This window comes from Ictalurus furcatus, chromosome 3 (genome assembly GCF_023375685.1).
Source record: "Ictalurus furcatus strain D&B chromosome 3, Billie_1.0, whole genome shotgun sequence".
Taxonomy (NCBI): Eukaryota; Metazoa; Chordata; class Actinopteri; order Siluriformes; family Ictaluridae; genus Ictalurus; species Ictalurus furcatus.
Genome location: NC_071257.1, coordinates 25056321 through 25081909, shown reverse-complemented (window position 1 = coordinate 25081909; position 25589 = coordinate 25056321). Strand labels below are relative to the sequence as shown.

Sequence of the window (25589 nt, the reverse complement as noted above, 5' to 3'; positions counted from 1 at the left end):
TATCAATGCAATAGACATTAACTTCTCACATTACTAGCTTTAATTAGTGTTATTGTAATTGGTGTAACAAACTGACAAGAGCAGCCATTCTGAAATCAAATATATTTTAATTCTTCTCAATAAATAAACCTTTCCCATAAAACTTTTCCCATAAAATTCTTTACAAATTTCTTAATAATTGTCTATACACCACTGTACATCATGTATATTGCACATGCCAACGTAAAAAAAAAATAGTGTCCACATATTCTTGGTCATTTTGTAAAGACTAGTAGTAATGACGCATGGAGATCATGTGGTGGCTGTGCTGAGGAATGATCTGCTGGTGCGGGATGGTGCGGTGATGAACAGGGAGGGCTGGGATCACGTGCGGGTTCGGCCCGTGAGGAGCTGCGGGGAAAGTCATGCGCTGTCCGCCGAAGTGGAAGGGAAGCGAAGGAACCGCTGAGAAAAGGACGTGGGGCAAGATGGGAAACGTGTATTCAGCCCTCAACTCCTGAACCTCACGCTTCAGTTTCATCCTGCGATTCTGAAACCAAGTCCGAACCTGCATCAGATAAATTAAGAATGTGGTTAGAGACATGGACATATAGCTTCAACTATATTAGATCATGGAGTTTCAGTGAGGAACAAAATAACTGAAGACTGCGTCTTACCTGAGTTTCGGATAGGTTGAGTTTCTGTGCGGTTTTAACCCTCTCACTCGCATCCAGGTATTTGTGTTTGCTGAAGATTTTCTCCAACTTCTCAATTTGCTCTGGAGTGAATTTGGTTCTGACTCTGCGCTGGACGCCTCCATCTCTCTCCCCCTCACTTCTGTCTTCAGTGGAGGGACACTCTGAGGCAGCGGCCTCGCTCTCATAACCTGAAGAGTAACCGCTGTTCTCTGAAGCTGAATAAAACAAAAGCACACCTGGTTATTGATTTGCACCTCGGAATACGTTTTCAGTTACTTACGCAGTCAAGAAAATAGTGGAGATACTTACAGCTTGGGGAGGTGCAGTTTCTCTGAGCTGAGTGCGTAAACACAATGCCTTCCTTCTCTTTCTGTTCCTCTGCGCTTGTGTTCTCCTCAGTCCGGCTACATTTCAATTTTTGCTGAATGTAAACCTTGTCGTAAGAAGTCGGAGGCCGCGGTTGGACCAGACAAGGCACATGTCGCTTTACAAGAGCCTGAGAAGTCTCCACTGGTTCTTGATCCTGTTTGTAGTCATGATAGCTCTGGGCAAGCCAGTCCACAGAAAAGTTTTTCACCATGTTTCAGCTCGAGGTAGTCCACGTGTATCCAGTCCCAAGAGTGTTGCGACTTAGAGGGGAAACCTCAGTGTGTGTATATATATATATATATATATATATATATATATATATATATATATATATATATATATATACCCCCCGACACCAGTCCGTATTAGCATATGCATGTACCTGTGTTAACGCCTGCTCGACTCGCAGTCATTAGAGCTAATGGTTCGTTATTGAAGCCTTTACATATCCTGTGATTGTGTGAAAACCTGGCGCCACTGAGTCTGTGAGAACATCTCTGGAGACATCAGCTGTCTGCTTGTCCTTTACACTAATCCAACAGCTGGCTGAGAATAAGTCATATAACCCATAGGAGTAGATTTCTAATTAACAGTAATATCTTCATATATTAGCCTATAAATATGAATTAAACGTAGCCTATAGAAAACTTAGAATGATGAACCATATATGTGTTTGCAAAAGACACATTAATGACTATATATATATATATATATATATATATATATATATATATATATATATATATATATATATATATATATATATATAGTATTTTAATGATTATATAAAAATTAAATTACAACTTCAATTTAAAGTGAAGTTATAGCCGAGCAGACTGAGATTTTGCATGGTTGGTTAAAGGTATTATCTATAACATGCATATATGTTGTTGTGAAAGACTTAAGACGACTTTCACTCTGACATTATATACATATTTGTAAATCTCGCGTATTTTACTTCATGCTATTATAATACACCTACAGAGATGGTAAACAATCCATAGACTCATAGACTTAATATCAGCACATATAATGTTTAACTTTATGAAATACTGCTAAAGGGCAGTGCTGTGGCCATAGGATTGTCAGAGAACCAGTGTTGGATCTTTAATATCGATGTGTTAAGAGTCTCAAATGTCTCAAAAGTCGGCTTGAATGAAAGTGTCAATGGAACGAAGAAATGTAAATGCAAATGACAGTCATGCATCTATCTAATGCTAGTCAATCTATGCAGACACTCTCGGAATTGAGTTTCTCGTTTTCCTGAGCACACATTCCTTTTGTGAAGAAGACAGTAGAAATGACAATAAAGTTCAAATGGCTTTGCAGTAACACGTCTCTGGTCCCCTGGAGAGCCGCTGGCGCCGCCACCGTTTGGACAGGGAACATCAAACGGATTACAGTAGCAGTAGTCAGAGCTGATGGAGCTGCATTTCACATGCAAACTGGCCAAACAATACACTCTTCAATATAGCAATGCAGACAAATCCTAAAGCGATACAAAAACCTCTGCTGTGCTGATCATGCTTCATAATTATGTCGGGATTCAAAGAAACACACAGATCTCCATACTCTTACTGCAAGTTTATTTGTATTTAGATTTATAGCGATTCATTTGATTAAACATACACTCCAACAGTAAGACATATTAGTAAGAGATCGGATGTGAAATGCACTGACACACAGACAATGTGACTGCAATGTTAATCCCACTCATCAAGTTATAGCTCACTGTATCTGTTGACTCTCTCAGAGTAGTTTAATCCCATTGAGCGCCCAAACCGCCGCTGGCTAACAATGTGCTCCTAAAGGGATCGTTTAGCTCTAGTGGGGATGATAACAGCATGCTGGTTGCTTCCTTTATCTCAGATCTGTGCTTAGAGAGGTCGGAGCTCTTCGCCTCCCAATTAAGTGTGTTTATCTGAAACGCTTTGAAGTGGCGACTACAGAGAAGCATCGACCTCCAGGAGCGCCTGTTTCCTCACCTGGGGTGGACACACACACACACACACACACACACACACACACACACACACACATACGCACACACAGAGGGAAACGCAGGCCAACCCGCCTAATAATAATAATAATAATAATAATAATAATAATAATAAGCCACATATGCTGATATAGAAAGCTTAATTATGCCATTGCTCGACAGATATAGAAAATACACTACAATCTGTAATATGCAGAAAAATATAACCAGTACAAATATTTTAGCTCTGTACGGCTAAATGAGAATAAACCTACTTGAAATAACCTTCTTATAATTTTACAATTTTACATCTGAGCATAGCTACTATGCTCTGCTTGAATTGAGCTACTTTGTATGTGTGCAGTCCTTAACATTTAAGTTAATGGAATTAAGCCATTGCTGTTTATTACAGATATTTCAACTCCTGGTACTGCAGTATGAATATTTGGTACATTTTTCAATGGGATTTTGTTTAGAATATAAAGAATTGTTTAAGCATTTTTCAAAAGTTTTCCATCCACTACATCTGCAGAATGAAAATCCTGTTTCCTCAAAATGCACTTATAGTAAAATTCTAAGTCATGTTAACTGCCCCAAACACCGTTCTCTTCACAGTACAGGGAAGTGTTATAAAACTATTGGTTGTGTTGAGCACAATTATGTTTCAGAAGTGGTGGATATTGATAAGGTTGGGAAAAACTGATATTTCTTTAAGAAAATATTGAATTGGTTCACTAACCTAGGGTTAGAGGAAAATACACAAAAGATGGGTTAACTTTGACCGCATTAAAAAAAAAAAAGAATTAAAAAAAAATTGAGGCTCCCTAGAGCTGTAGAGATTACAGCACCTGAATGGAGATTCTCAGAGCTCCCATCCCTCTAATATCCACAGACTTGTACTTGATTCCAAAGTTTCCCCCCAGTGTCTAGTCATTAAAAACCATGTGTATTAACTTCTGCACAGAGTATGTGAGAGATGTCTTATCTTCTCTCTAATCTCTGCCCCTCTGTGCTTCTATGTCCGATCTCGCTCTGGGTCACTGGAAGGACGCTTTGACCCTGCGCAATGTGTCCTGAATGCGGCGTGTGTGCCGCTCTGCAGCAGGCTGGTTAAAGTTGGCCTCATTGTCAGCAGCAAGCAGTGACACGTCACAAGCGCCCAGACGGTTGATTCGGGCCTGAAGATACGCCTGTAGTTCTAGATCAGGAGTGTATGTATACGTGTGCTCTTGGAAAGCATGGACCTGACTTACCACACGTGCTATAGTCCTGCAGAGAAAGAGATTGAAAAGGGATAGAGAAAATGAGAGGGTGAGTTAAATTCAACTTAATTTTAATTGTATAGCACTTATCAGTCCATACAGGATTTCACAAAGTTTTTTTGTGATTGTTGCACCCAAAAATGCTTAATTTTGCTGTGGCTTTTTCAAATTTGGTGATGCAATTTTCTGAGTTTTTTGAGACTTTTGAAGTGATGTTTGTTAGTAAATGAGAATTTTAACTATACTCATATATACAGATGCATGTGAATTGAAGGGGGCTTTGGCTGATTGCTCATTGTGATGACATCACATGACGCATCTTGGCACAAATCTGTGGAAAATCTGCTGTAATTCTGAAAAAATTGCAAGTTCCTGCCAATATTGAGGTGTTTCCTTGATTTTTTCTGTTAATTTCTGTGATCGCAAAATTGCAGAATCCTACAGGGACTGATTTTGCAACAAAGCAGCTTTACAGAAATCCAGATGCTGATTTAGAGCCCTAATGAGCAAGCCAGAGGTGACAGTGACAGTGAGACGACTGAGATGACATCAGGAAGAAACATTTACCTGTGTGAACATGCCATAGGCCTGCTGCAGGGAGGCATGAGGGCTGCAGATGTGGCCACAGCAATAAACTGAAATGTCTGTAATGTAAGATGCCTAAGACAGTGCTACAGGGAGACAGCAAGGACATCTGATTGTCCTTGCAGTGGCAAACCACATGTAACCGTGTGTCCCCCTGATGGAGAACTTACAAATGCCTTCGTGGAAGAGTGGAGTAAAATCTCACAGCTAGAACTGACAAATCTGGTGCAGTCCATGAGGATGAGATGCACTGTAGCACTTAAAGCAGCTGGTGGACACCAGATACTGACTGTTACTTTTGATATTGACCCCCCTTTGTTCAGGGACTCATTATTCCCTTTCTGTTACAAATGTCTGTGAAACTTGTTCAGTTTATGTCTCAGTTGTTGAATGCTTTTATGTTAATACAAATATTTACACATGTTAAGACATTTGCTGGAAATAAAAGCAGCTGAATGTGAGAGGACGTTTCTTTTTTTTGCTGAATATATTTTTAACTCCAACTATATGTCCCTGGCTTGCATGGTACCTGGGAAAGAAGGATAAGCAAATTCAACACAGGTAGCTAGGCACAGCATGGTTTGTTTGTGGTGGAAACAATGTCAATTGTGAGTTAATTTGTATGAGCCATGCTGTGCCATGAAGGAATAAGTGCAAACTTTACACCAAACACAAATAAGTAAGATTGCAATAACACATGACAGTCAGTGGAGGCCAGTTCAGCAGGCCTTTAGCTGAACTTCCCCTTGGCTTGGGAAAAGTGTGTGTCCTGATTCCATCAGACAGCTCTGGGTGTATAACAACCAGCTGTGTATCTAACTCTCAGTACAGCCACTCAGACCCTGGCATCTGCCAACAACACCCAACCCCTCAGGTACCTGGCACAAACCCATCACCCCAAGCAGGCCGTCACGACTGATGTACCATCTGGCTGCACACACCCCTCATGCTTGGTGTACACAATCTTGTGAACACTCAGGACGTGTGAACCCGACTGGACACGGAGACATGTGCAGTCACCAGCTGTGTCATTACCACTCGCTCAGAATCTCCATGACCTCTGATCCCCACAGATGTCTACCAATGTGTGTGTGTGTGTGTGTATTATGGTTTAATTTGAGAATATTTTGGGATGTGTGTAGTGACAGTGACAAGTGTAGCTTCAGTTGCACGTCAATGGAACTGCTACTGGAAGTTGTATCACTAAATAACTTTGAATTGTGCACATTTGAGCTACAAAGTGAGAAGGAACATGAATGTGTGTTTTGTTAGCAACAATCTAGTCAGCCAATATCATGAGTTTATGAGATCATGAGTTTATGAAGCATATTACAGTATATGGTCAGCATTTAAGATTTAACAAATGTGTCTATTTGATTGATCTAAAATAAGTTCTACTATAAACTGATTTAAAGTAGTGAAGTGACATTTTATTTACTGTTACAGTTTGAGTGGCCATGTTGACATGATATCATATGCTGAACTCAGGGTTTGAGGATACCTTTCCAAGTAGGAGGGGGCATTTTCTTTTGTTTTTCCTAGAGGCCAGAGTTATGAGCTCACAGCATTACTAAGCCTGAACGTCCAGTCTTGGTGATTCTGTGTGCAAATTAGTACAACTGAAAAGCTGGTATTATGTTTGCATATAATTTAGTAACTCAAAATGAAAAGATTAAAAGATGACTAAACATTACTGCAGCAAAGCTGGATTCGTACTGGATTTCCACAACCTGTTCGCACCTCAGCTACTGATACCATTTAAATAGAGCATGTAAAAAATTCAAACAAGTCCAATGAAAATATGATGCACTCTTTATCTTGCATATTTGATGTATTGCACCACCTTTCACAGAGAAGAAAGTATCATGATCAGTTTAGTATCATGTATCATGAACATTTCAATAACTAAAACTCCTACATGCCTACATTGCACATGATGTAATTCACACAATTATTCTTTGTAAATCACCTGCAACATGCCTGCTTTTTTCACAGGGAGCTAATCCCATTGCACACACACATTAGCACTCATTATTCTTGATCTTGATAAATGCATCTCTATAAAAGACATCTGTACAATTGAATAATGCCACATTTTCTGACCTTAACTTGGTCCACTTGTATGCTTTGTTAGTCAGAGTGAAGGCGCCGATTTCCAGCTGTTGTATGTGCATGGCCAGGATGTGTGCATCTGGTAGCGTGGGCTGCCTCCTTCCCCTCTCTCCCTCCATCAGACATAAACTGTCACTCTTCAAAAACACCTGCAACAAAGACACAAAGCAGATCAGCCCTGATTGTCACAGAAAGTTAGCCTGATCCAGATCTTACTGTTTCAGCAAACATACTGTATATTACTATGCTATAGATCAAAACTCAAAGCTCTCTCTTACCTGAACTGCCCTGATCTCCTCAAGAACATCCGACATCTTTGCTGACAGCTGCTTCCAAGCCTGCAAGTGCCAAATAGTCCCAAACATTAATATAGTTTAATAAAAATAACCAGGTTGAACCAAGCTGAGTGAAAATTAGGAAGCCATAAAACCATTCAAAGATGTCACTGAGAATGTAAATTGCCCTATTATGCAGTCTTTCAGCAACTATATTTACATGTGGACTGTTAATCCAATCATTATCTGATTTAAGCAGTTACCAGATTTTTTGATAACCAGCACATGTAAAAGTATGTTACAGTGTCTTAAATTGGATTACAGTCATTACTGGATTTTAAGGAATCCAAAAAGACTCCAGTATTTTAACCCAATAATAAGGTTATTAATTTTTTTCAACATCTGTGCATGTGTGGAAAGAGGAAAAAAATTGTCCATCTCAGAGACAGCTCGAAGGAAGAATTATGTGCAATTATGTTGACTCATTAGCAGTTTATAATCTTCAGTCAACTGTGCTTCCAGCTAATAGACAAGCAATAATATGATGGATTAAAAATAAACAATGTGGTATAATTCTAAAAGCTGCTTCACTACTTGCTCGATAAAATAGTTTACCTCCAAGCCACAAATGAACCAATTTGCTACTTGTACTGACACTATTAAAATAAATACAAATATTGATTGACATATAGATCTAGAGTTTTTTTCCCATTACTAAGTGCATGTAAACTAATTATTTCTGAAACCTGAAAGTTTTATTTGTTGTTATGAGATTATTTCATACATGTAAATAGTATGTATAGCAAACATGTACATTAAATTAAATATATGGAATTTACAGTTAGAGTATCTGAATATGGAGATAAGATATAGTGTATTCATATTGCAAACATAATATGGGCGGCTGTGGATCAGGTGGTAGAGCGGGTTGTCCACTAATCGTATGGTTGGCGGTTTGATTCCCGGCCCACGTGACTCCACATACCGAAGTGTCCTTGGGCAAGACACTGAACCCCAAGTTGCTCCCGATGGCAAGATAGCGCCTTGCATGGCAGCTCTGCTACCACTGGTGTGTGAGTGAATGGGTGAATGAGACACAGTGTAAAGCACTTTAGATAAAAGCGCTATATAATTGCAGACCATTTAATATTATAGCCTGAAAGAAAGAAAATGACTGTTATTTTTGTCCAATTTTACCGGTAATTGTCGGACAATCACATTCTCCAGTCCTCCAAGAATCTGCATGGCTGTAGCAAAGTTTCTTGCCTCATAACAATGCTTAGCAATAGTGAGAAACTTGCCAAGCAAGGCTGTCTGAACCTAAAAGAAGACAGAGAACAGCAGATGATGGCTAAAAAATTAATTCAGCTCAGTTCCCAAGGAAAGACAAACAACAGGGTTGAGATGGAGACTGGATTAGCTGAAAGAAAAACAACCACCTCCTTTTTGAGCACAGCATCTGGGTTAACCCTTTCTTAAAATACATTCACCATTTAAGATTTTGTACTCTACACTGAAAAACATGAAGGTAGAATATTTTAGTCACATACACAAGTAGAGTAACACTTTTTTCTTAGCACACCCTGGATTGTTAGTAAGCTGAGGTAATAAAAGTGAATATACAATTTAATATTTTTAGATCTAAACACAGGTGCACAAACTAAGCATACTAATTAATAGATCATTAGAGTATTACCTTTACTGAGTCTGTGATAACAATCTCAGCTGAGACCCAGTTACTGATGCTTTCTGCATATCTCAAGAGGTGCTGTAGAGGCCCATCACGCCCTGGCTCATCACCCACAAACAAACTACTACCCTCTAGTGGAGGGGGGTCAGATGATAAACATCTGGCCAATACAGATGATCAAGCATAATATTAGTAATGCATCTTTAACATTAAATGTGTGATAGAGAATACCAAATAACTGTTAGTATGCTCTAAAAATTTTAAACCATGAAGTACAGAAGCTAACAATTAGCTTACAATCAAATTACATACGTTTTATTTTCAGGAATGATATAATATAGTGTTATTCACCGATAGGGCTGTGAGTGTCACGTGCATGCTTTATGTTATTTTCAAACTTATTCTTTGATGACATAATCCATTCTTTTTGTTAATGCAAACATTTTTAAGCACAAAAAATGGCTTCCAAATTTTTCAAATTTTAAAATGCATAATTAAGTACCGAAAGCATCATCAAACCATGAACTTTGGTATTAGTAAACCATAAATGATGGTAACTAAGTTACAACATTACATTACAGCATTTGGCAGACACCCATATCCAGCACAACTTACAATTATCTAATTTTTATACAACTGAGCAGTTGAGGGTTAACGGCCTTGCTCAAGGGCCCAACAGTGGTAGCATAGCAGTGCTGGGATATGAACTCTCAATCTTCTGATCAGAAGTCCAACGACTTAACAGCTGAGCTACCACCTCCCGCAAAGTTAACACATTAACACATGTTACTCACATTTGTTTGAAGCTTAAAGAACTACAACATGTACATTCACTAATCTATTCAAACCATGACTAAATCCACATAAATTAGCAAAAAAAAAAAAAATATGACAGCATGTATCTAAATGTGGATAACTTACATAAACCTGTCGCCAGGTTTAATCTTGGAACTTGTGATTCAGAAAAACATGCAAACAAGCTCATTAAGGTGTTCATATTGCTCAATTTGGGCTTCATTTTATTTATGGATGGTATAAACACTGCTTAATGCAGATGTTGATTATATGTCTTCTTTGGTTTGTTAATAAAACGAATAAGTCGGTATGTAAATCAAATAATAAGTGTCAGTTATTTAAATTTCCATGTGCGATTAATAAAGTGATCAATCAATCAATCAATCAGTCTATCTATCTATTTATCTTATTTTGTTAATGTTACTTATGGTGTATTAATGCTCTTTGTTAACTAATATGTTAAATAATACCAGTTAAGAGAATCTTAAAGTAAAGGATTAACCAATTTCAAATGTAATAGAGGGAATGAACAGCTTCATATCCAATACACAACCATGCAGCCAAAATGGGAACGCTTAGATCAGGATTTTTACATCACACTTCACTGCGTATCCACATGTCGCTGCTGGCTCTTATCCAACACTCACACATTTCTCCACATACAGTAGGAGTGCCAGTAACAGCTTATGTGCTAGTATTGGCCTTTTTTCTTTACCTTCTTGCCCTAATCATGAACAGCTCTTTCGAACCTCATGAAGCCAGATTGTTGTGTTGTGTTTTTTGTTCCTTGTTACACTTGTAGTTCCTGAACATGACACTATTGATTTTGAGAAGGTACAAATAAGTGTCATTATACAACAGAGGTGTGTTAATGACAGATGGATAACTTCCAAATGGAATGTCCGGCAATCAGGTAAGAAAATCAGAACACAATCAATGAATGTCAAGATAGATTAATTAAAGGACATGGTTGTCTGCATGTTGCCACCATCAGATTCCTAGCTACAGTAACGTGCAAATAGTGACTAAAAGTAACAGGCTCGGCCTGTAATTGTTTTCGGCTACAGTATCAAACCTTAATCTGTTATGGGCCAGTAGTTTCCTCAGGACTATTCACAGAACTGGTGAAATCAGCAGAGACTCTGTATTTTATGAAGTATTTTACAAAACACATTGGGCTTTTCATCTTGAAAGATCCCACTATATAATCTTCTGTGTGAAATATAGCCTGTGCAGACTCACTTGGAGATGCTGACTGCTTTTTCTTTCACTCCCTGTGCTCTGGAGTTGAGAAAATGCACAGGGTGACAGCCTTGGAAGATTTCCTACATTAGAGACAAAACAGATGGGGATCCAGGCACATACACTGTTGAATCAAAACACACTTGATAACTTGAAACAATAAAGAAATTAGGAGAGATATCTTGTCTCCCTCTAGTGGTTAAGGTTTGCAAGTGCATCATCAATAACCGGGGAAAAGAAAGAACAGCAATATCCCACATGGAAAAGGCTGTGTACATTTTGTTTTTATGTCCAAAACTACAGTGGAGAACATCTAGTGCACTAAATTCCCATAATGCTCCTCAATGCCTAGTGTCCAAATTATATACTCTGTCAGGTACAAAAGACCCATACTGCCCTAGAAAGGCAAACCACAGTAACTGAGTTTACACAGAAACTGATAAAAATGACTCCCATGTATGTAGCCAAATGCTGTGGGAAGTTAAGTTTGTAAAAGTTCAAATGTATTTTCAGTCATTAGTTACTGTGTCTGAAGATGATTAATGGCCTATATCGTGAGTAGGGTTTGGTTTCACTGATGCATGATTTGTATAACATGGTTACTTAAATTCGAAATTCGATTCCCTGCATCCTTGTGCAACATTCTGCTCCATTTTTTTTTTTACATTTTCATTTTATTGACCGTTGCCATTTGTCACACACACACACACATACACACACACACACACACACACACACACACACAGAAAAAGTGTTGCCAGCTTTGGCCCAGTGTACCATTATTTCCTGTTGGAACCTTTGGTACTGGACCCATGGCTAATGAAAAAAGTCAATTTCCAGTTTTCTGATACCAAAAGTTCCATTAGTTTGTGCGTAGCTAAAAGGCCCTCTAAAGCTGCTCTAACTCCGAGAGCACAACCAAGTCAACCGAGTCATTTATTTGCCATTTTCACAATTACAGTAGGTACACTGGGCATTGAAATGCTTGTAACCAGGAGCAACAGAGTAATACCAAAGCCAAGTGAGTGAAAAAGAAGAGTGCTCCCTGCTCTCTTGGTACCTGTTGGAGCAGTGTGAGCTGTTGTGCTGTGTTCAGGGGACTGTGCTCTGTGTGGCTGAATGCCACTCTCTCCTCATTCCTCACAGACACATTGGTCAGCTGGCTCAGCAGGGAACTGTAGCAGGGTCGGGGCAGTGCTGAAGCGATTGAGTACACCTTCTCCTTTGGTTGGCCCACCTGGGGCTCCACCACACGAGATACACGCCACTGAAAACTCTGTGTATAACGCACACAAACACGGGAGTGGAAATAACTAGCAATTTTAACTAGTAGAAAAACCATACTTTACAGATGTAGTGCTAGTAATAAAAAGACAAATATTGGGAGTAAAGATAATACACAAAATACACATAAAACATAGGCATAAAATGAGGAAAAAAGCAAATGAGGAATCATATACAGTGGCGCTTGATAGTTTGTGAACCCTTTAGCATTTCTATATATCTGCATAAATATGACACAGCAGATTTTCACACAAATCCTTAAATAAATCCATAAAGAGAATCCAATTCAACAAATGAGACAAAAATATTATACTTGAGAAAATGATCCAATATTACATATCTGTGAGTGGCAAAAGTATGTGAACCTTTGCTTTCAGTATCTGGTGTGACCTCCCTGTGCAGCAATAACTGCAACTAAATGTTTCCGGTAACTGCTGATCAGTCCTGCACATTGGCTTATAGGCATTTTAGCCCATTCCTCAGTACAGAACAGCTTCAACTCTGGATGGTGGTGGCTTTCCTCACATGAACTGCTTGCTTTAGGTTCTTCCACAACATTTCTATTGGATTCATTGATATAGTATACTACTTTTGCCTTATTTGTTTAATTGGGTTCTCTTTATCTACTTTTAGGATTTGTGTGAAAATCTCATGATATTTTAGGTTGTATTTACAGAGTTGTGAAAAAGTATTTGTAAAAAGTATCGTCAATTCTTCTGTTTTTGCATATATATATATCATACGAAATTGTTCCAGAAATGTAAACTAAATCTAAGATAAAACAAAGGCAACCTGAGTAAACACAAAATACAGTTTTTAAATGATAATGTTATTTATTGAAGCAAAAAAATTATCCAATACCAACTGCACCTGTGTAAAAATGTATTTGCTCCCATAGTTACTAATTCCCCAAATCTATGAAACGGCGTTCAAAATGTGGTTCAGCTGGACTAAATGCAACCAGGCCTGATTACTGCAAACCATTTTCAATCAAATCAACAGAAATCAAAGGACCTACAAAGGACCTACAGGTCTCTCTTGCATCAATAAAGGTCACTGTTCATGACTCCACTATCAGAAAGACACTGGGCAAAAATGGCATCCATGGAAGAGTGGCGAAGTGAAACCCACTGCTAACCCAGAAGAACATTAAGGCTCATCTGAATTTTGGCAAAACACACCTTGATGATCCTCAACCCTTTTGGGAGAATGTTCTGTGGACTGATGAGTCGAAAGTGGAACTTCCACTGAAAGTGGAAGACAGGGGTCCCATTACATCTGGTGTAAACTAAACACAGAATTCCACAAAATGAATATCATTCCTACGTTCAAGCATGGTGGTGGAAGTGTGATGGTGTGGGGATGCTTTGCTGCTTCAGAGCCTGGGCAACTTGCAATAATTGAGGGGAAAATTAATTCTGCTCTCTACCAGAAAATCCTAAAGGAGAATGTTGGATCTTCAGTCTGTAAGTTGAAACTCAAGCACAACTGGATTATGCAGCAAGACAATGATCCAAAGCCCTATGCTAGTATAATACCAGTAAATCCTAGTCCTAATAAGTAAGTGAAAGCCTGATCTCCAGTTATCACAAGCGTTTGGTTGCAGTTATTGCTGCTACAGGTGGCACAAACAGATTTTAAATGTAAGGGGGCAATTAGTTTTTCAAATGGGTGATAGGTGTTGGATAATTTTTTTTGTATTATGTGTTTATTCAGGTTGCCTTTGGTTTGAAGATATAAAATTATTTAGTATGAGATATACACAAAAACAAAAGAAATCAAATACTTTTTTACAGCACTGTATGCAGAAATATAGGAAATCCTAAAGGGTTCACAAACTTTCAAGCACCACTGTAAGAAAAAAAAAACCCTTATTACTATATCTAATTAGATTAAAAATTAAATTTATAGGACAGCACTATTCTGAACTTTCCAAATTCTTTTAAAAGAAGGAAAATGAGGCCAGATCCATCATGCTGACCTTCCTTGCTGCATCATCAACAGAAGATCTCCTGCAAAAGGACTGAACCGATTGGACATCAAGGTCATCCCAACCGCTGATTGGACTCTCACCACGAATTGACACCCCACAGGTCCGCCTCTTTTTGGGACTGTTTTGTAGCATTGTGAGTAGACTCTCTCCACGACTGTCCACTGGTGTCACCTGCAGCCACAACACAACAGCAGTTGCATTGGTAATTCTCAAACAACTTTGTATTTACTTTAGTCTACAGACAAAAAACTAACAAACATCATGAAGTCCATGAAAGGTTGTTGTGTTTCAGCATTAAACAAATGATTGACCTGCACCCATGAATCCACGAATTACCTCAGATGTGAGGAACTTGTTGAGGGTTGGTTGAAGGCAGGAGTTGGAGGTAAAATCCACTGATCGGCTGTCTTCTATCCAACACTCTAACAGGTCCAGAGTGCGATGGTACACCTTAGCACTGTCAGTAGAGAAGTCCTTGTTTGCTCTGTATGCATATTTTATAACACACAGCATGACAGTGAAAATGAGTAATTAGCTATTAAATAATAGGTCTCAAAGTGAATGGTGCTGATATGTCAGGATGCTTACACTACAGAGCTGTTAAATTTGTCCATTAGAAACTGGAGGAATTCCTCAGGAGTACAGAAATAGCGGTAGGTATAGAGAAAGTGCTGGATGTATCCTTCCACAAGAGCATTTCTGTCAAAGGAGTAAAGAAAATGTCATTTCTGACCTGGTACCACTTATGCTGCACTTGACTAAAGGTCATAACTCATAATTTCCAACCTCTGACTAGGAAAAACCAAGGAAATGCATCCTTAACTCGGAATTCCTACTCAGGAACTCGGGACGGTCTCCTCAACCCCAAGTTCAGCAAGTGACATCAAATCAACATGGCTGCTCACAGTATGAACAGTAAACAAAGTAGCACCTCTTACCTTTAAATGAGTTATGTTGTATATACAAGTATTTGCTTTAGATCAAGCAACATACAGACATATTAGTTTGTTAAATCTATAGTACTGACTATACATTTAGCTGTTTTGAGGAGGTAAATATACATCACTCATTACAGTAAGTTAGGTGGCTGGCTTGTTGTTTAAACAAAGATGAACATGGAGGAATCTGTGGCTTGGAGCTCGAAAGCGTGGAGGCTGAAAATGGCATAATTCTGACTTCCCACTTCCAAGGTTAGTCGAATGTAGCATTAATCCTGCTGTCAAGTTCATTTAAAATATGCAGAGCATGTCAAGACATATGTACAATGAAATGCTTATTGTTAGGCTCAGGTAAATTGCTTATGTGTCATGGAATATATAAAACACACAAACACACACAAGCTTCAACAAATGGTCAAAATAGAATAAAATAAGTATACTATATGGCTAAAAGTATGTGGACACCTGACCATCACACCCATGTGCTTTTGAACATACCATTCCAAATGTAGTGTGGAATAACCTCGACTCTTCTGGGATGGCTTTCCAGTAGATTTTGGAACATGGCTGTGGGGATTTGGCCATTCAGCCACAAGAATATTAGTGAGGTTCGGGCACTGATGATGGATGAGGAGGTCTGGGATGCAGTCAGTCTTGCAATTCATCCCAAAAGTGTTCAGTGGGGTTGATGTCAGGGTTATGTGCAGGCTTCTCAAGTTTTTCCACACCAACCTTGGCAAACCATGTCTTTATGAACTTCAGTTTGTGCACAGGGACATTGTCATGCTGGAACAGGTTTGGTGTAGGGAAATCTAAATTTTACAGCATGCAAAGACATTCTAGGCTATTGTGTGCTTCCAACTTTGTGTCAACAGTTTGGGGAAGAACCACATATGGATGTGATGGTCTGGTATTGACAAACTTTTGTACAACATATCAAAATACCAATATAAATAAATGGGACAAGAGAGAGAATTTTTTATTGGTGTACACAAGACAAGTGTGCACTGTGCTATAGTAAGGTATAAAGTGACCAACTGTCAACAGAAAAAGTACAATGGATATGTAAAATGACTCTGACACTGGGAACAGGAACAAACTGGCCTACAGGCTATATAGGAACCTGACAGCCTACAGGTAGAAACTGACCATGACTGGATACCCCTATACCATTATTCAGCTATCAATCTGGAAAAAAAGCTGATTTTGTGAGCTTTCTTCAGGCACTGTGTCCAGCTGATGTCCTGTATAACTGGGAGTCTGTTGCCTGTGATGAGTTCTGATGTTCTCACTGCTTTCTGGAGAGCCTTACGTTTGTGGGTGGAGCAACTACCATACCATATAGTGATGCAACCAGTCAGGATGCTCTCCATGGTACAGTGGTAGAAGTTGGTAAGGATGTTAAGGAACCAATCCAAACTTCTTGAGCTTCCACATGAAATCGAGCCTCTCTGACAGGCAGACCTAATGATAGTCTCAGTGTGATGTGTACAACGAGAAACCTGAAGTTACTGACTCTTTCCATGACAGCGCTGGTGATGTGTATGGGGGTGTGTACTCCACCCTGCAACTTCCTGTAGTCCACTATCAGTGTACAATGTAACATTAGGAGACAGAGGACTGAAGCAATGTAATGCTATGACTGACCATATCAAGGAAATATCATTTATATAAACTAAAAAGAACATATAGGAGAACATATAAGGTATATACAGCAGGCAATGTTTTACACTAGAACAGTGTCAAAATTAATTATTAGACCTCCCTGCAAAAATGTACATAATAATGATTTCCTTGACTGGACTTGCTTCATTTTAATATTAATATTGTCAAAGTGTCTGAACATCCAGGACTTACTGACCTCTTCTATTTCAACAGCTCCCCAAAGTGCAGACAGACAAAGCAATTATATTAGGATGAAGCAAGTTTTAGGTCACATAAATTAGCATAATGCATATGTTTGCCTGCAGCTCTAATGTGATGTTGTTTTAAGGTGAATATCACCTGATAAGACAAGATACTATGAACATAAAAATAACATATGGTAAATGCTGCTAAAAGACATAACACAAAGGGTGACGCAGACAATGTAATAAAAAATGAATAAATGTATACAGGAAAAGGGAAATAAAATGTACTGAATGTTGATACAGTTATTTATAATAGAAGAAACACCTGTGGTTAAAGGTTTTGAATGATGTAATAAAACAATAGAAAAACAACAATATAACACTACAAACTCACAACTAGCTCAATTATTTTCTACCCTACCTGGCATATAAATAGGTCATCAGGCCTTTGGGTGTTCCAGCCAGTAGGGGACAGCAACCTCTTGTTCTGCGCTGTTCACACATCAGGCTCAATATAGCTGGATCTTCACTGGCTCTGAGGCCTTCTGTGGAAGAGCCAGAAGAAGCCAAAGAGGGCAACAGAGAGAGGGGCAAACCCCACTGATCTACATACAACACCTGACAAGCACAAAGACATCAATCATCAGAAGGGTTAATGTCTGAATTGGACTGCACTGCATTCTCTGGGGGCGGACATTCATAAATAAATCAATTAAGTTGACTTAGGGCTTGGTTATTCACCATTATACAAGTAATTGTACACAAGTAGTTGTACTACTGAACTTGATAAATTCATCCAAAAATGTACTGGTGAGAAAAGGCAAGGTAACATCCTGACTTAAATGTCAGAGTGCCCCAGCACCACATTTGTCAGTAATATGTATTATTTCTTGAAATGAAAAATGACTATAAGCTCCTTACCAGAAAGTTATAGACATACATTTTTGTTATAAAATTGGTAGCCATTAGTTGTATCACAGCAGAATTTTACTCACACCAACAATTTCTCGGTGTGGTTAAGTTGGTATGGTTAAGGTGTAAAACAGAGTGAATCCAGGTTGATGCAACATGGTGATACTGTTAACTGGAAATTTAAGCTACATAACAAATCAGGTGTTATAGAAGGTCTTGCTCTTTCAAAAACGAACAAACAAAAATGTTTAGCTCCAAAATATTTAGATGTTTATATTATCTGAGTTTCCAACAATTTTGCCATATTTAATAAACTGTAAAGTGCTTTTAATATTCTTATGCCACAGTGCTGTTGAATTCTTGAATCTGATTGGTCAGAAGGTGTTGATTACATTTTCTATAAAAGCATGGCTGTGCTAAAAGTTCCAGCTATATTAAAATATAAAAATAGCAGTTCCAGCTAATTCAAATCACAGATTTATATTAATGTACTCGTTCTAATACTCTAATCGCTTCTATAGTAACTCATTCAAAGGGATTTAATCTAAGGCTAATAATAAACAGATTAAAAACATGTTATTGAACATGTTATATTACATAGAACATATAACCATTGATATGGTGAAGTTGTCTTTTAAGGGTTGTTTATTTAACTTTCATGGAAGGAGTCTCCAGTGTCATTGCTTTGTAATGAGAAGTGAGTGTTCGGCCACAAGAGAGTCTTTAGGACAGAGGTCTTTGCGACCTTGGTGAAGGAACAACTGTTAGTAAGTGCTTACAAGCTTAAATGTAACTGTATATCTTAAAAGAATGTCCGGTAGCTCTTTAATAAATAAAAAATTGCAACTGGAGTCAAACTGATGTGGTTCAAGAGGAATAAAACACTTTGGAACTAATAATCATAGGGGTGGTAATGACCCTCCATTATAGAGAACTTTCTGAAGTTTATATTTTATGTGTCTTCCAGGGTTGTGAAATATCCTAGGGACATAAAAAAGTATTTTTCCATTAATATAAGAAATGTAAAGCAGCATCTGATCCCCCGCTACAGGGGGTCCCAAAAGTCCCTATACATAGGAAATTAATACTTTTTATAAAAGTGTTTTCCAAAATTTCTCAAACATAATTTATATTTTTTCAGATAGCATCTTTGACAAAAGAAGAACATATTGAAATCATTCTCATGGCTGAATCAGGAAGCTGTTCCCCTATGTATGGAGACTTTTGGAACACCCTGTGGTACCAGGGTTTTTGTCATAATTGTTCTTTCAAAATGGTTTCTATACTCTATATGATTTATTAATTGGATGGTTTTGTGTTTTATCAATGGAAAAATGTGAAAAGGAATCTGTAAGGACCTACCTGGAGATATTGCCTTACAGAGTCAAGAAACTCTATTTTAGTTCTTAGTTCATCAAACTGGGCTCTCAGTTTGGAGAGCATCACCTTTGCTTCAGAACCTGTAACAAAAACACACACAAGCATCATGTTTACAATACATACATATATATATATATATATATAAACATTATTGTTGCCCTTTTTTCTATGATACATTTATTTTTATGAAACACCTTTATTTTTCCTCTCTTGCTGAATTAGTTTGTGGTAAAAATTTCTGGTCTTCTTTAAATTTCTGCTCTCGATCATCAGCTGTTGCTGAAGTTCCTGTAGGAAATAACACACCAAAGAGAACTATTCAGTCCATAAGGCTAAGCAGAGATATGAGAAGAGAGTTGGGTAAGAAACAGTGCTGGCATTAAAGGATCCACAGTGATCCTAAAAGACAGGACATGAAGCATGATGTGTTTGCGGGTACCGGTATGTTACTGGGTCAGGAGTTCTAATTCAGTGTTCAGTGCTTTGGTGTGTCTGCATCCTTCACTATGGTAACATCATTGATGGCTAGCGCTTTGAAGCAGGAGGTGTGTGTGGAGTTCAGTTGTAGCTTCTGTCCTCCCGTAGAGTTCTTACTGTCTGACCGGTGAGCCATTCAAAGCTCTCTTCATAATAATCAAAGCACTCAGCTCTCTTAGTAACAATTTAAGCATACACATCATATTATGTATATTACAAATATACTTTATGTCCACAGCAAAGGCAGCATGTAAATGCCTGGTAACCTTGATTTGCAATACTAGCACTCAAAATAAAATAAAAATAAATAACTTAATGAACATATTGTGGCCTTAGTATAATCAGAATGATGTATGAAGGGCAGAACTTTATAGTACTATGGTCATGATATGTGTGAAGTAAGGGGTGGATTTTATTGGAGCAAACCATTTTTTATTTTTATTTTTTCATCAAATAAAACATACCTGGTAAAATTCTTGGTCTAAGAATGGTGGCTCCTTTTAGTACAGTTAGCATTAAGCAAACATTGAAAATAAAGATTAGGGCACATTCAGGACAGAAGACAAAGCCAGCAAGCAAAATTTTACATTGAACCACAACATGATATTAAGTTAGAGATTCACATTCCCCTCAATCACATAAATGTGCAGCTGTAGCTCCTACCTGTGATTTATCTTCCAAGCTTGGTGAGTCAGTGTGGCTGCCCAGTTTGTAAGCATACTCCACCACTTCTTGGCTGAAGAAGACTTCTCCGTACAGAGCCAGGGCCCATGCAGGGCGGGACAGAGGGCCCTGAAAGCCTGAGTAGGAGGACACTGTCCTATCCGAGATCACTGAATCAGAATCATCCATTTCTGCATCTGAGCAGTCCAGGGAAAGCTGGGTCTCTGTACTCTCCTTCAGTTCAGAGTGCTGGCACAGAGACTCATCAGTAGACACACATACTTCAGCTCCATCTACTGGAGAGCTGCTGCTCTCCAGGTCCATACTGAGTCCACTCAACACTAGGACAAAGAGCCAAAATAACCAGGATAAGTGTGCTGAAGTGTGTATGACAGACCAGAAAGAATAGAAAACATGCATATTTTTAAAGTGAGAAATAAAACATGACAGGGTTGTGTGATGCCCTGAAACTGATTATTTTCTAAATTTGCAGCAAGTGTTTTTAATTGTGTTTATTATTACTCTTAGATTACATGGAGCGTCCACCATACTTGTCCCTGTGAATGAGCTGTTACTATAGAAATGATAACGTATTAGACAAAAAACATTAATATAAACCTGTGATTTGCCTTGCAGCCAGCACAATTGTTAGAACTGCTGTCAAATAAAATTAATCTGCACCTTCTGATCAATCAGATTCAACAGCACTGTGGTATGATGTACAGTACTGCAGCATTTGGGTTACCAAATACTGTATTATCCAGTCTGTATTATCTAGTTATCTTGTTATCTAGCTGATACTACTAATGATAAGCAAATGGTAAATAAAACATAATGGAAGTGTGTTTACAAAAACATGAAAAAGAGGAGGAAGAGAAAGAGGAGGAAAGTTCACTTTACTCATGTTTCCAGAGCAACTTTCAGTAAGATGGAAGCATTGGGGCTCTCTGTGTGTGCGCCTGGCAATAGTGAATACATTTCACCCATTATAAGTTCATCCAATAGAGCATTGCTGCATTCACAGCTTCACTCTACAGTCAATCCAAATTACAATGATGCAAATACATCCATTCTCTCTCTCTAAATAAAGCATATACTCAGCTGACCCTATGGAAGCTTTTTGTCCTGACAGATGTCACTGTTGGCCACACCTACCTGTGTTGTCATTAAGATGATGCTTCTTAAATGTGACTGGCTGAGTCTCTTTCTGCACGTTCCTGATCTCATCGGCTGTTCTGTCTTCTGTTCTTATGTGTCCTTGTTTGTCCTTAGTCTCTCCATGATTTTGTTGTCTAGTTGCTTTATGTTCTCTCTCTTCTGGAGCATGGCACTTGTTTGCATTGTGGCCGTGTTCAGTGTTCCCTCCCTCCACTCCCTCACACCTCTTGGCATCTGGGACTGGTGTCAATGCCCTTTCCTCCAGCTCTGATGAAGGATCTTCAACAGATGCGCTGAGAGAAAGAAAAACAAGTAAAGAGAAAGGAAATGAAACACCTTTTGATTTTCACATCTCCTGCAGGTCATGTGCCCCAGACAAATTCAAGTCAAATTCCCCACCAAATTCAAGCAGGCCAATGTAACAATTCACTCAAGAAACCACCACTCAACCCCTCACAGTAGAAAGCTAAAGACTGGTATTCCTTTCCAAAACAATTGATGGTTTTGGTATGTTCTTTCATCAAACAGAATAGCCTGAAGTATCTCCAGAAGTCTTGCTTCAAGGCTGGCCCCTTGGTCAGGGGGGAAGTAGACACCTCTAGATACACAAGAGCTTATGGAAGGTCTTCAGTTCTTTTACCATGACTACTGTTCAAAAAGGTCTTACAGAAGGTTCAATCAGGTACAACTGGCATACTCCAAATACCTATTCTTGGCCATGCAAATTACCTCACTAGAATCAGACACCCAGTCTTGCAACTACTCAAACCATTGCCATACCTGTTCTTTCCTAAAAAGAATGCCTCAGTCTTACACACAGAATGTATGTGAATTTAGATCCCTAATGAAAAGCTCCTGAGATGGCATGAGGAAAAACCCCTGAGAGGAACTAGACTCTTCTGATTAACACTGGGTAATTGGGACTATACAATACATCTACCTGTTAAAAACATGTGGCAGAAGATTACTGTAATGTGGTTAAGGCAGTGGACTCCTGATCGGAAAGTCGTGAGTTCAGATCCAAGCACTACCAACCAGCCACTGCTGGGCCCTTGAGCAAGGGCCTCAACTGCTCTGTTGTATAAAATGAGATACGTAAATGTAAGTCACTCTGGATAAGGGCATCTGCCAAATGCCATAAATGTAAATGTGAAGAGGGAGCACATAAGTACATATGCTCAACATAGTGTTTATTAGGGCTAATCCAAGACTAATCATCAAAGTCTTTAGTAGGGATTAGAGAACAGGCAAGCAAAAACAAACAAAGACCAGAAAAAAAGCCCCACATGTATGTGACTAGGCTTAGAACAGCACTGCGTGTCACAAGGGATAATCTGTGACAATAATATATCTATAAAGACAAAAACACATACAGTTTCAGATGGACAGAAGAAACGTCAATGTCTAAGCGCTTTAAGTAAAGCTGAGCTTTAAGGTGTTTATTTAATGTTGTCATTGCTCATGCACTGTTCAATAGCAGAGCTTCATATAGGTTGGTGAATTTCCATTAATTACTCTTTAGGCTTGTTGTCACTATTTCCTATCAAGATCTTCTAGAAACCTTGAACTGACAGTCAATAACTAAGGTATAACTTCAGGAAGATCAGAATATTGTACAGATCCAAAATGCTGAACCATGTCTGGACTTTTGTGTTTTTTCACTGGTTTTATACAGGTGCTCACATCAAGTTGAAGCTAACCTAAAAAGTAACTAAAAAATAACTTTTATGGAGTCACTCCATTTGGATTGCTAAATTCTACTATCGAATAGTGCATGGTTACTTTACAACATTAAAGAAATACCTTAGCTTTTCTTAGAGCACTTAAACACTGATGTTGCAGTACTTTCAGCTCTCTCTATCTGAATGTGTAAGTGTACAATATTTGTCAATAGCTACATTCTCTAATGCTATATCTTTTTCAACTATTTTCTACATTACTGTTGCATTACCAAATATCAGGATAGTATCAGTAAGACTTTGACAAGTGTATATAGTATTCTTTAGTTCAATCATTTTTTGGTGATGTTCTGGATCATTTGGAACACTGTCAGATATTGAGTAACAATTATTTAACTTTCAACAGTTAAGATAATTGTTACTGCATACAGAAAAGCACAGTTTAGTGAACTGGATAACTTTAAAATAACTTTGCAGGACCTTGACCCTCTAGGTGCATGGAATATAGTGCTACTTTACTTGTATGTAGATTTGGATACATTTGCCTGCCAAATAAATAAATATAATTGTAAATGTCAACAAAAACTCAGTAAAATACAGAGCATCTGGCACAGACTATAGAACAGTGTAATCAGTTATGTAAAGCAGAGCATGGCTTAACACATTTTTCAGAAAAAAATAACACGCTTCTAACCACTAAATGACAAACCTAAGCATTTCTACCACAAATAATAACCTGAATATATATGACTATATGTGATTATTAATGCAATTGTGGTTATAAATTAGGATTCAATTTAAATTAAGAAAAAAAGAATAACAACCGATTCAAGACAACTGACCACAAGTCACAACAGCAACACATACCAGTTGGATAGTAGTCAGTTGGAAAGCAAGTAACCTGCCACTCAAGAATTCTCCTGGCATCCTTCCTAAATCCCTGGAAAACTATTTACAATATTCACAGTTTCAGTGAGAAACAGAACTGTGACTTTCTCTCTCTCTATCTCTCTCCCTTCATCATGTCATCATCCCAGCCCTCCAAGTCTACACAGAGAAGGGACTGAGTGTCATGTGATTCATCCAGCAGAAAGGGCCTATTGTGTATGACTATCCTCTATCCTACATGCTACACACCCTCCATGCAACTCTTCTTCCTCATGTGACCTCTCTGTAAACAAATTCTAGAAAGGAGTGGCATCATCTGCATGATTTTCTCTCTTCTGTTTACACATCTGGCTTCCTCTATGCATACATCTGGCTCCTCCAGACCCCTCCAAGACTTGAAAGAAGCTCAAGTGTCTTTTTGTCAGTCCCAAGCCCAGGCTCTTTTGTTACCATAGGGACCCATCAGCCTGGAGAAGGACTAGGCAAAGGGCTTTTTGAAATGCTTCTAGTATGAATGCTAATGATGTGTAGAATGGGGTAGCAGAGGGTCGGTATCTTAAGTGCATATTGTGAGTCGCATTAGAAGTAAATTAAAATTCATAGAGCACCACCAAGCTGACTGATTTAGTAGATTTCCAGATTTCCAATTTGTGCTGCTGGTTGCTGACCTAAATAGGTTGGCAATAATAAAATAATAGTTCTTTCATAGTTATCGGTGTCAAATACAGATATTCCAGTACAGTCCTTAAAGGCTAAATGTGCAAATGGTTAAGTTAAAAAGAGGTTTCCTGAAGCCTGGCACTACGTTACATGCTACTTACCGGAAAGAGGAGTCATGATTGACGAGACAGTGCAGCAAGCCTAGTAGGTCTTTATCCCAGTGGAGATCACTGAACTTCTCCACTATTGCTCTACAGAAGGTCTCAAAGTGGAGGCTTGTTAAAGAAAGGATGTACTCTCCTACAAATAGAGCACATAAAAATTACCAATATACACAGCAGGAGTTACAAGAGAATCATTTAAATTCCCATTTTAAACAAACAAACAAACAAACAAATAAATATAGATAAATAAAAAAGCATAATGAGAAAATATGCACTAGATCCAATTAACTGCACACAGCCCTTTTTTGGTCATAGTGTAGATATAGTATAATTAATGATATAATTACAGCTTAATTAAATGGATGCTTAATCAGCATAATATAATTGAGAAATGTTAGCCAATTTTCTTTTAAAGCAATAAAAAGGTATTATGCTTGAGAATCCCTAATCTAATTTCCACAGCAATGAACAAGAGAGCACTACATCCTGAAATATTAGGTCTATTATCTAACGGGAAAGTTCTCAGCATTTATATGCAAAAATGGCTGACTTAATCAA

General features: G+C 38.3%; 2 protein-coding genes and 1 long non-coding RNA gene across 5 annotated transcripts in view; all 3 read right to left on the bottom strand.

Annotated features, from left to right (window-relative positions):
• Positions 1–268: 268 nt before the first annotated feature.
• Positions 269–1257, bottom strand: LOC128605721 (homeobox protein vent1B-like). Its single transcript, XM_053621433.1, has 3 exons — positions 987–1257; positions 657–892; positions 269–547 (listed from the first exon to the last, which is right to left on the bottom strand). The coding sequence occupies exons 1-3, from the start codon at positions 1255–1257 to the stop codon at positions 269–271; spliced, it is 786 nt and encodes a 261-aa protein (XP_053477408.1).
• A 1352-nt stretch (positions 1258–2609) lies between these two features.
• Positions 2610–25589, bottom strand: part of LOC128605863 (kinase non-catalytic C-lobe domain-containing protein 1) — a 44090-nt gene continuing 21110 nt past the window's right edge. For 2 of the 3 annotated variants that reach the window (XM_053621674.1, XM_053621676.1), the window contains exons 15-30: positions 25029–25167; positions 21638–21933; positions 20483–20823; positions 19537–19630; positions 19325–19422; positions 17472–17668; positions 14851–14961; positions 14599–14746; positions 14251–14433; positions 12046–12261; positions 10986–11068; positions 8955–9108; positions 8456–8578; positions 7262–7321; positions 6975–7132; positions 2610–4293 (exon numbers count right to left, since the gene is read on the bottom strand). In XM_053621674.1, the coding sequence (XP_053477649.1) occupies positions 4062–4293; positions 6975–7132; positions 7262–7321; positions 8456–8578; positions 8955–9108; positions 10986–11068; positions 12046–12261; positions 14251–14433; positions 14599–14746; positions 14851–14961; positions 17472–17668; positions 19325–19422; positions 19537–19630; positions 20483–20823; positions 21638–21933; positions 25029–25167 (2633 nt within the window). In that variant the 3' untranslated portion in view covers positions 2610–4061. The remainder of the gene's footprint in view (positions 4294–6974; positions 7133–7261; positions 7322–8455; positions 8579–8954; positions 9109–10985; positions 11069–12045; positions 12262–14250; positions 14434–14598; positions 14747–14850; positions 14962–17471; positions 17669–19324; positions 19423–19536; positions 19631–20482; positions 20824–21637; positions 21934–25028; positions 25168–25589) is intronic. The other variant, XM_053621675.1, reaches the window with a different exon arrangement.
• Positions 23628–25018, bottom strand: LOC128605864 (uncharacterized). The gene is made up of 2 exons (XR_008385609.1): positions 24187–25018; positions 23628–23864 (listed from the first exon to the last, which is right to left on the bottom strand). It is a non-coding gene; the product is annotated as an uncharacterized LOC128605864 (long non-coding RNA).

Coding starts and splice junctions, on each gene's coding strand:
- LOC128605721 (XM_053621433.1), bottom strand. CDS start 1,257: ATGGTGAAAAACTTTTCTGTGGACTGGCTTGCCCAGAGCTATCATGAC. Junction 893..986: donor AAACTGCACCTCCCCAAGCT/GTAAGTATCTCC, acceptor TGTTTTATTCAG/CTTCAGAGAACAGCGGTTAC. Junction 548..656: donor TCAACCTATCCGAAACTCAG/GTAAGACGCAGT, acceptor TATCTGATGCAG/GTTCGGACTTGGTTTCAGAA.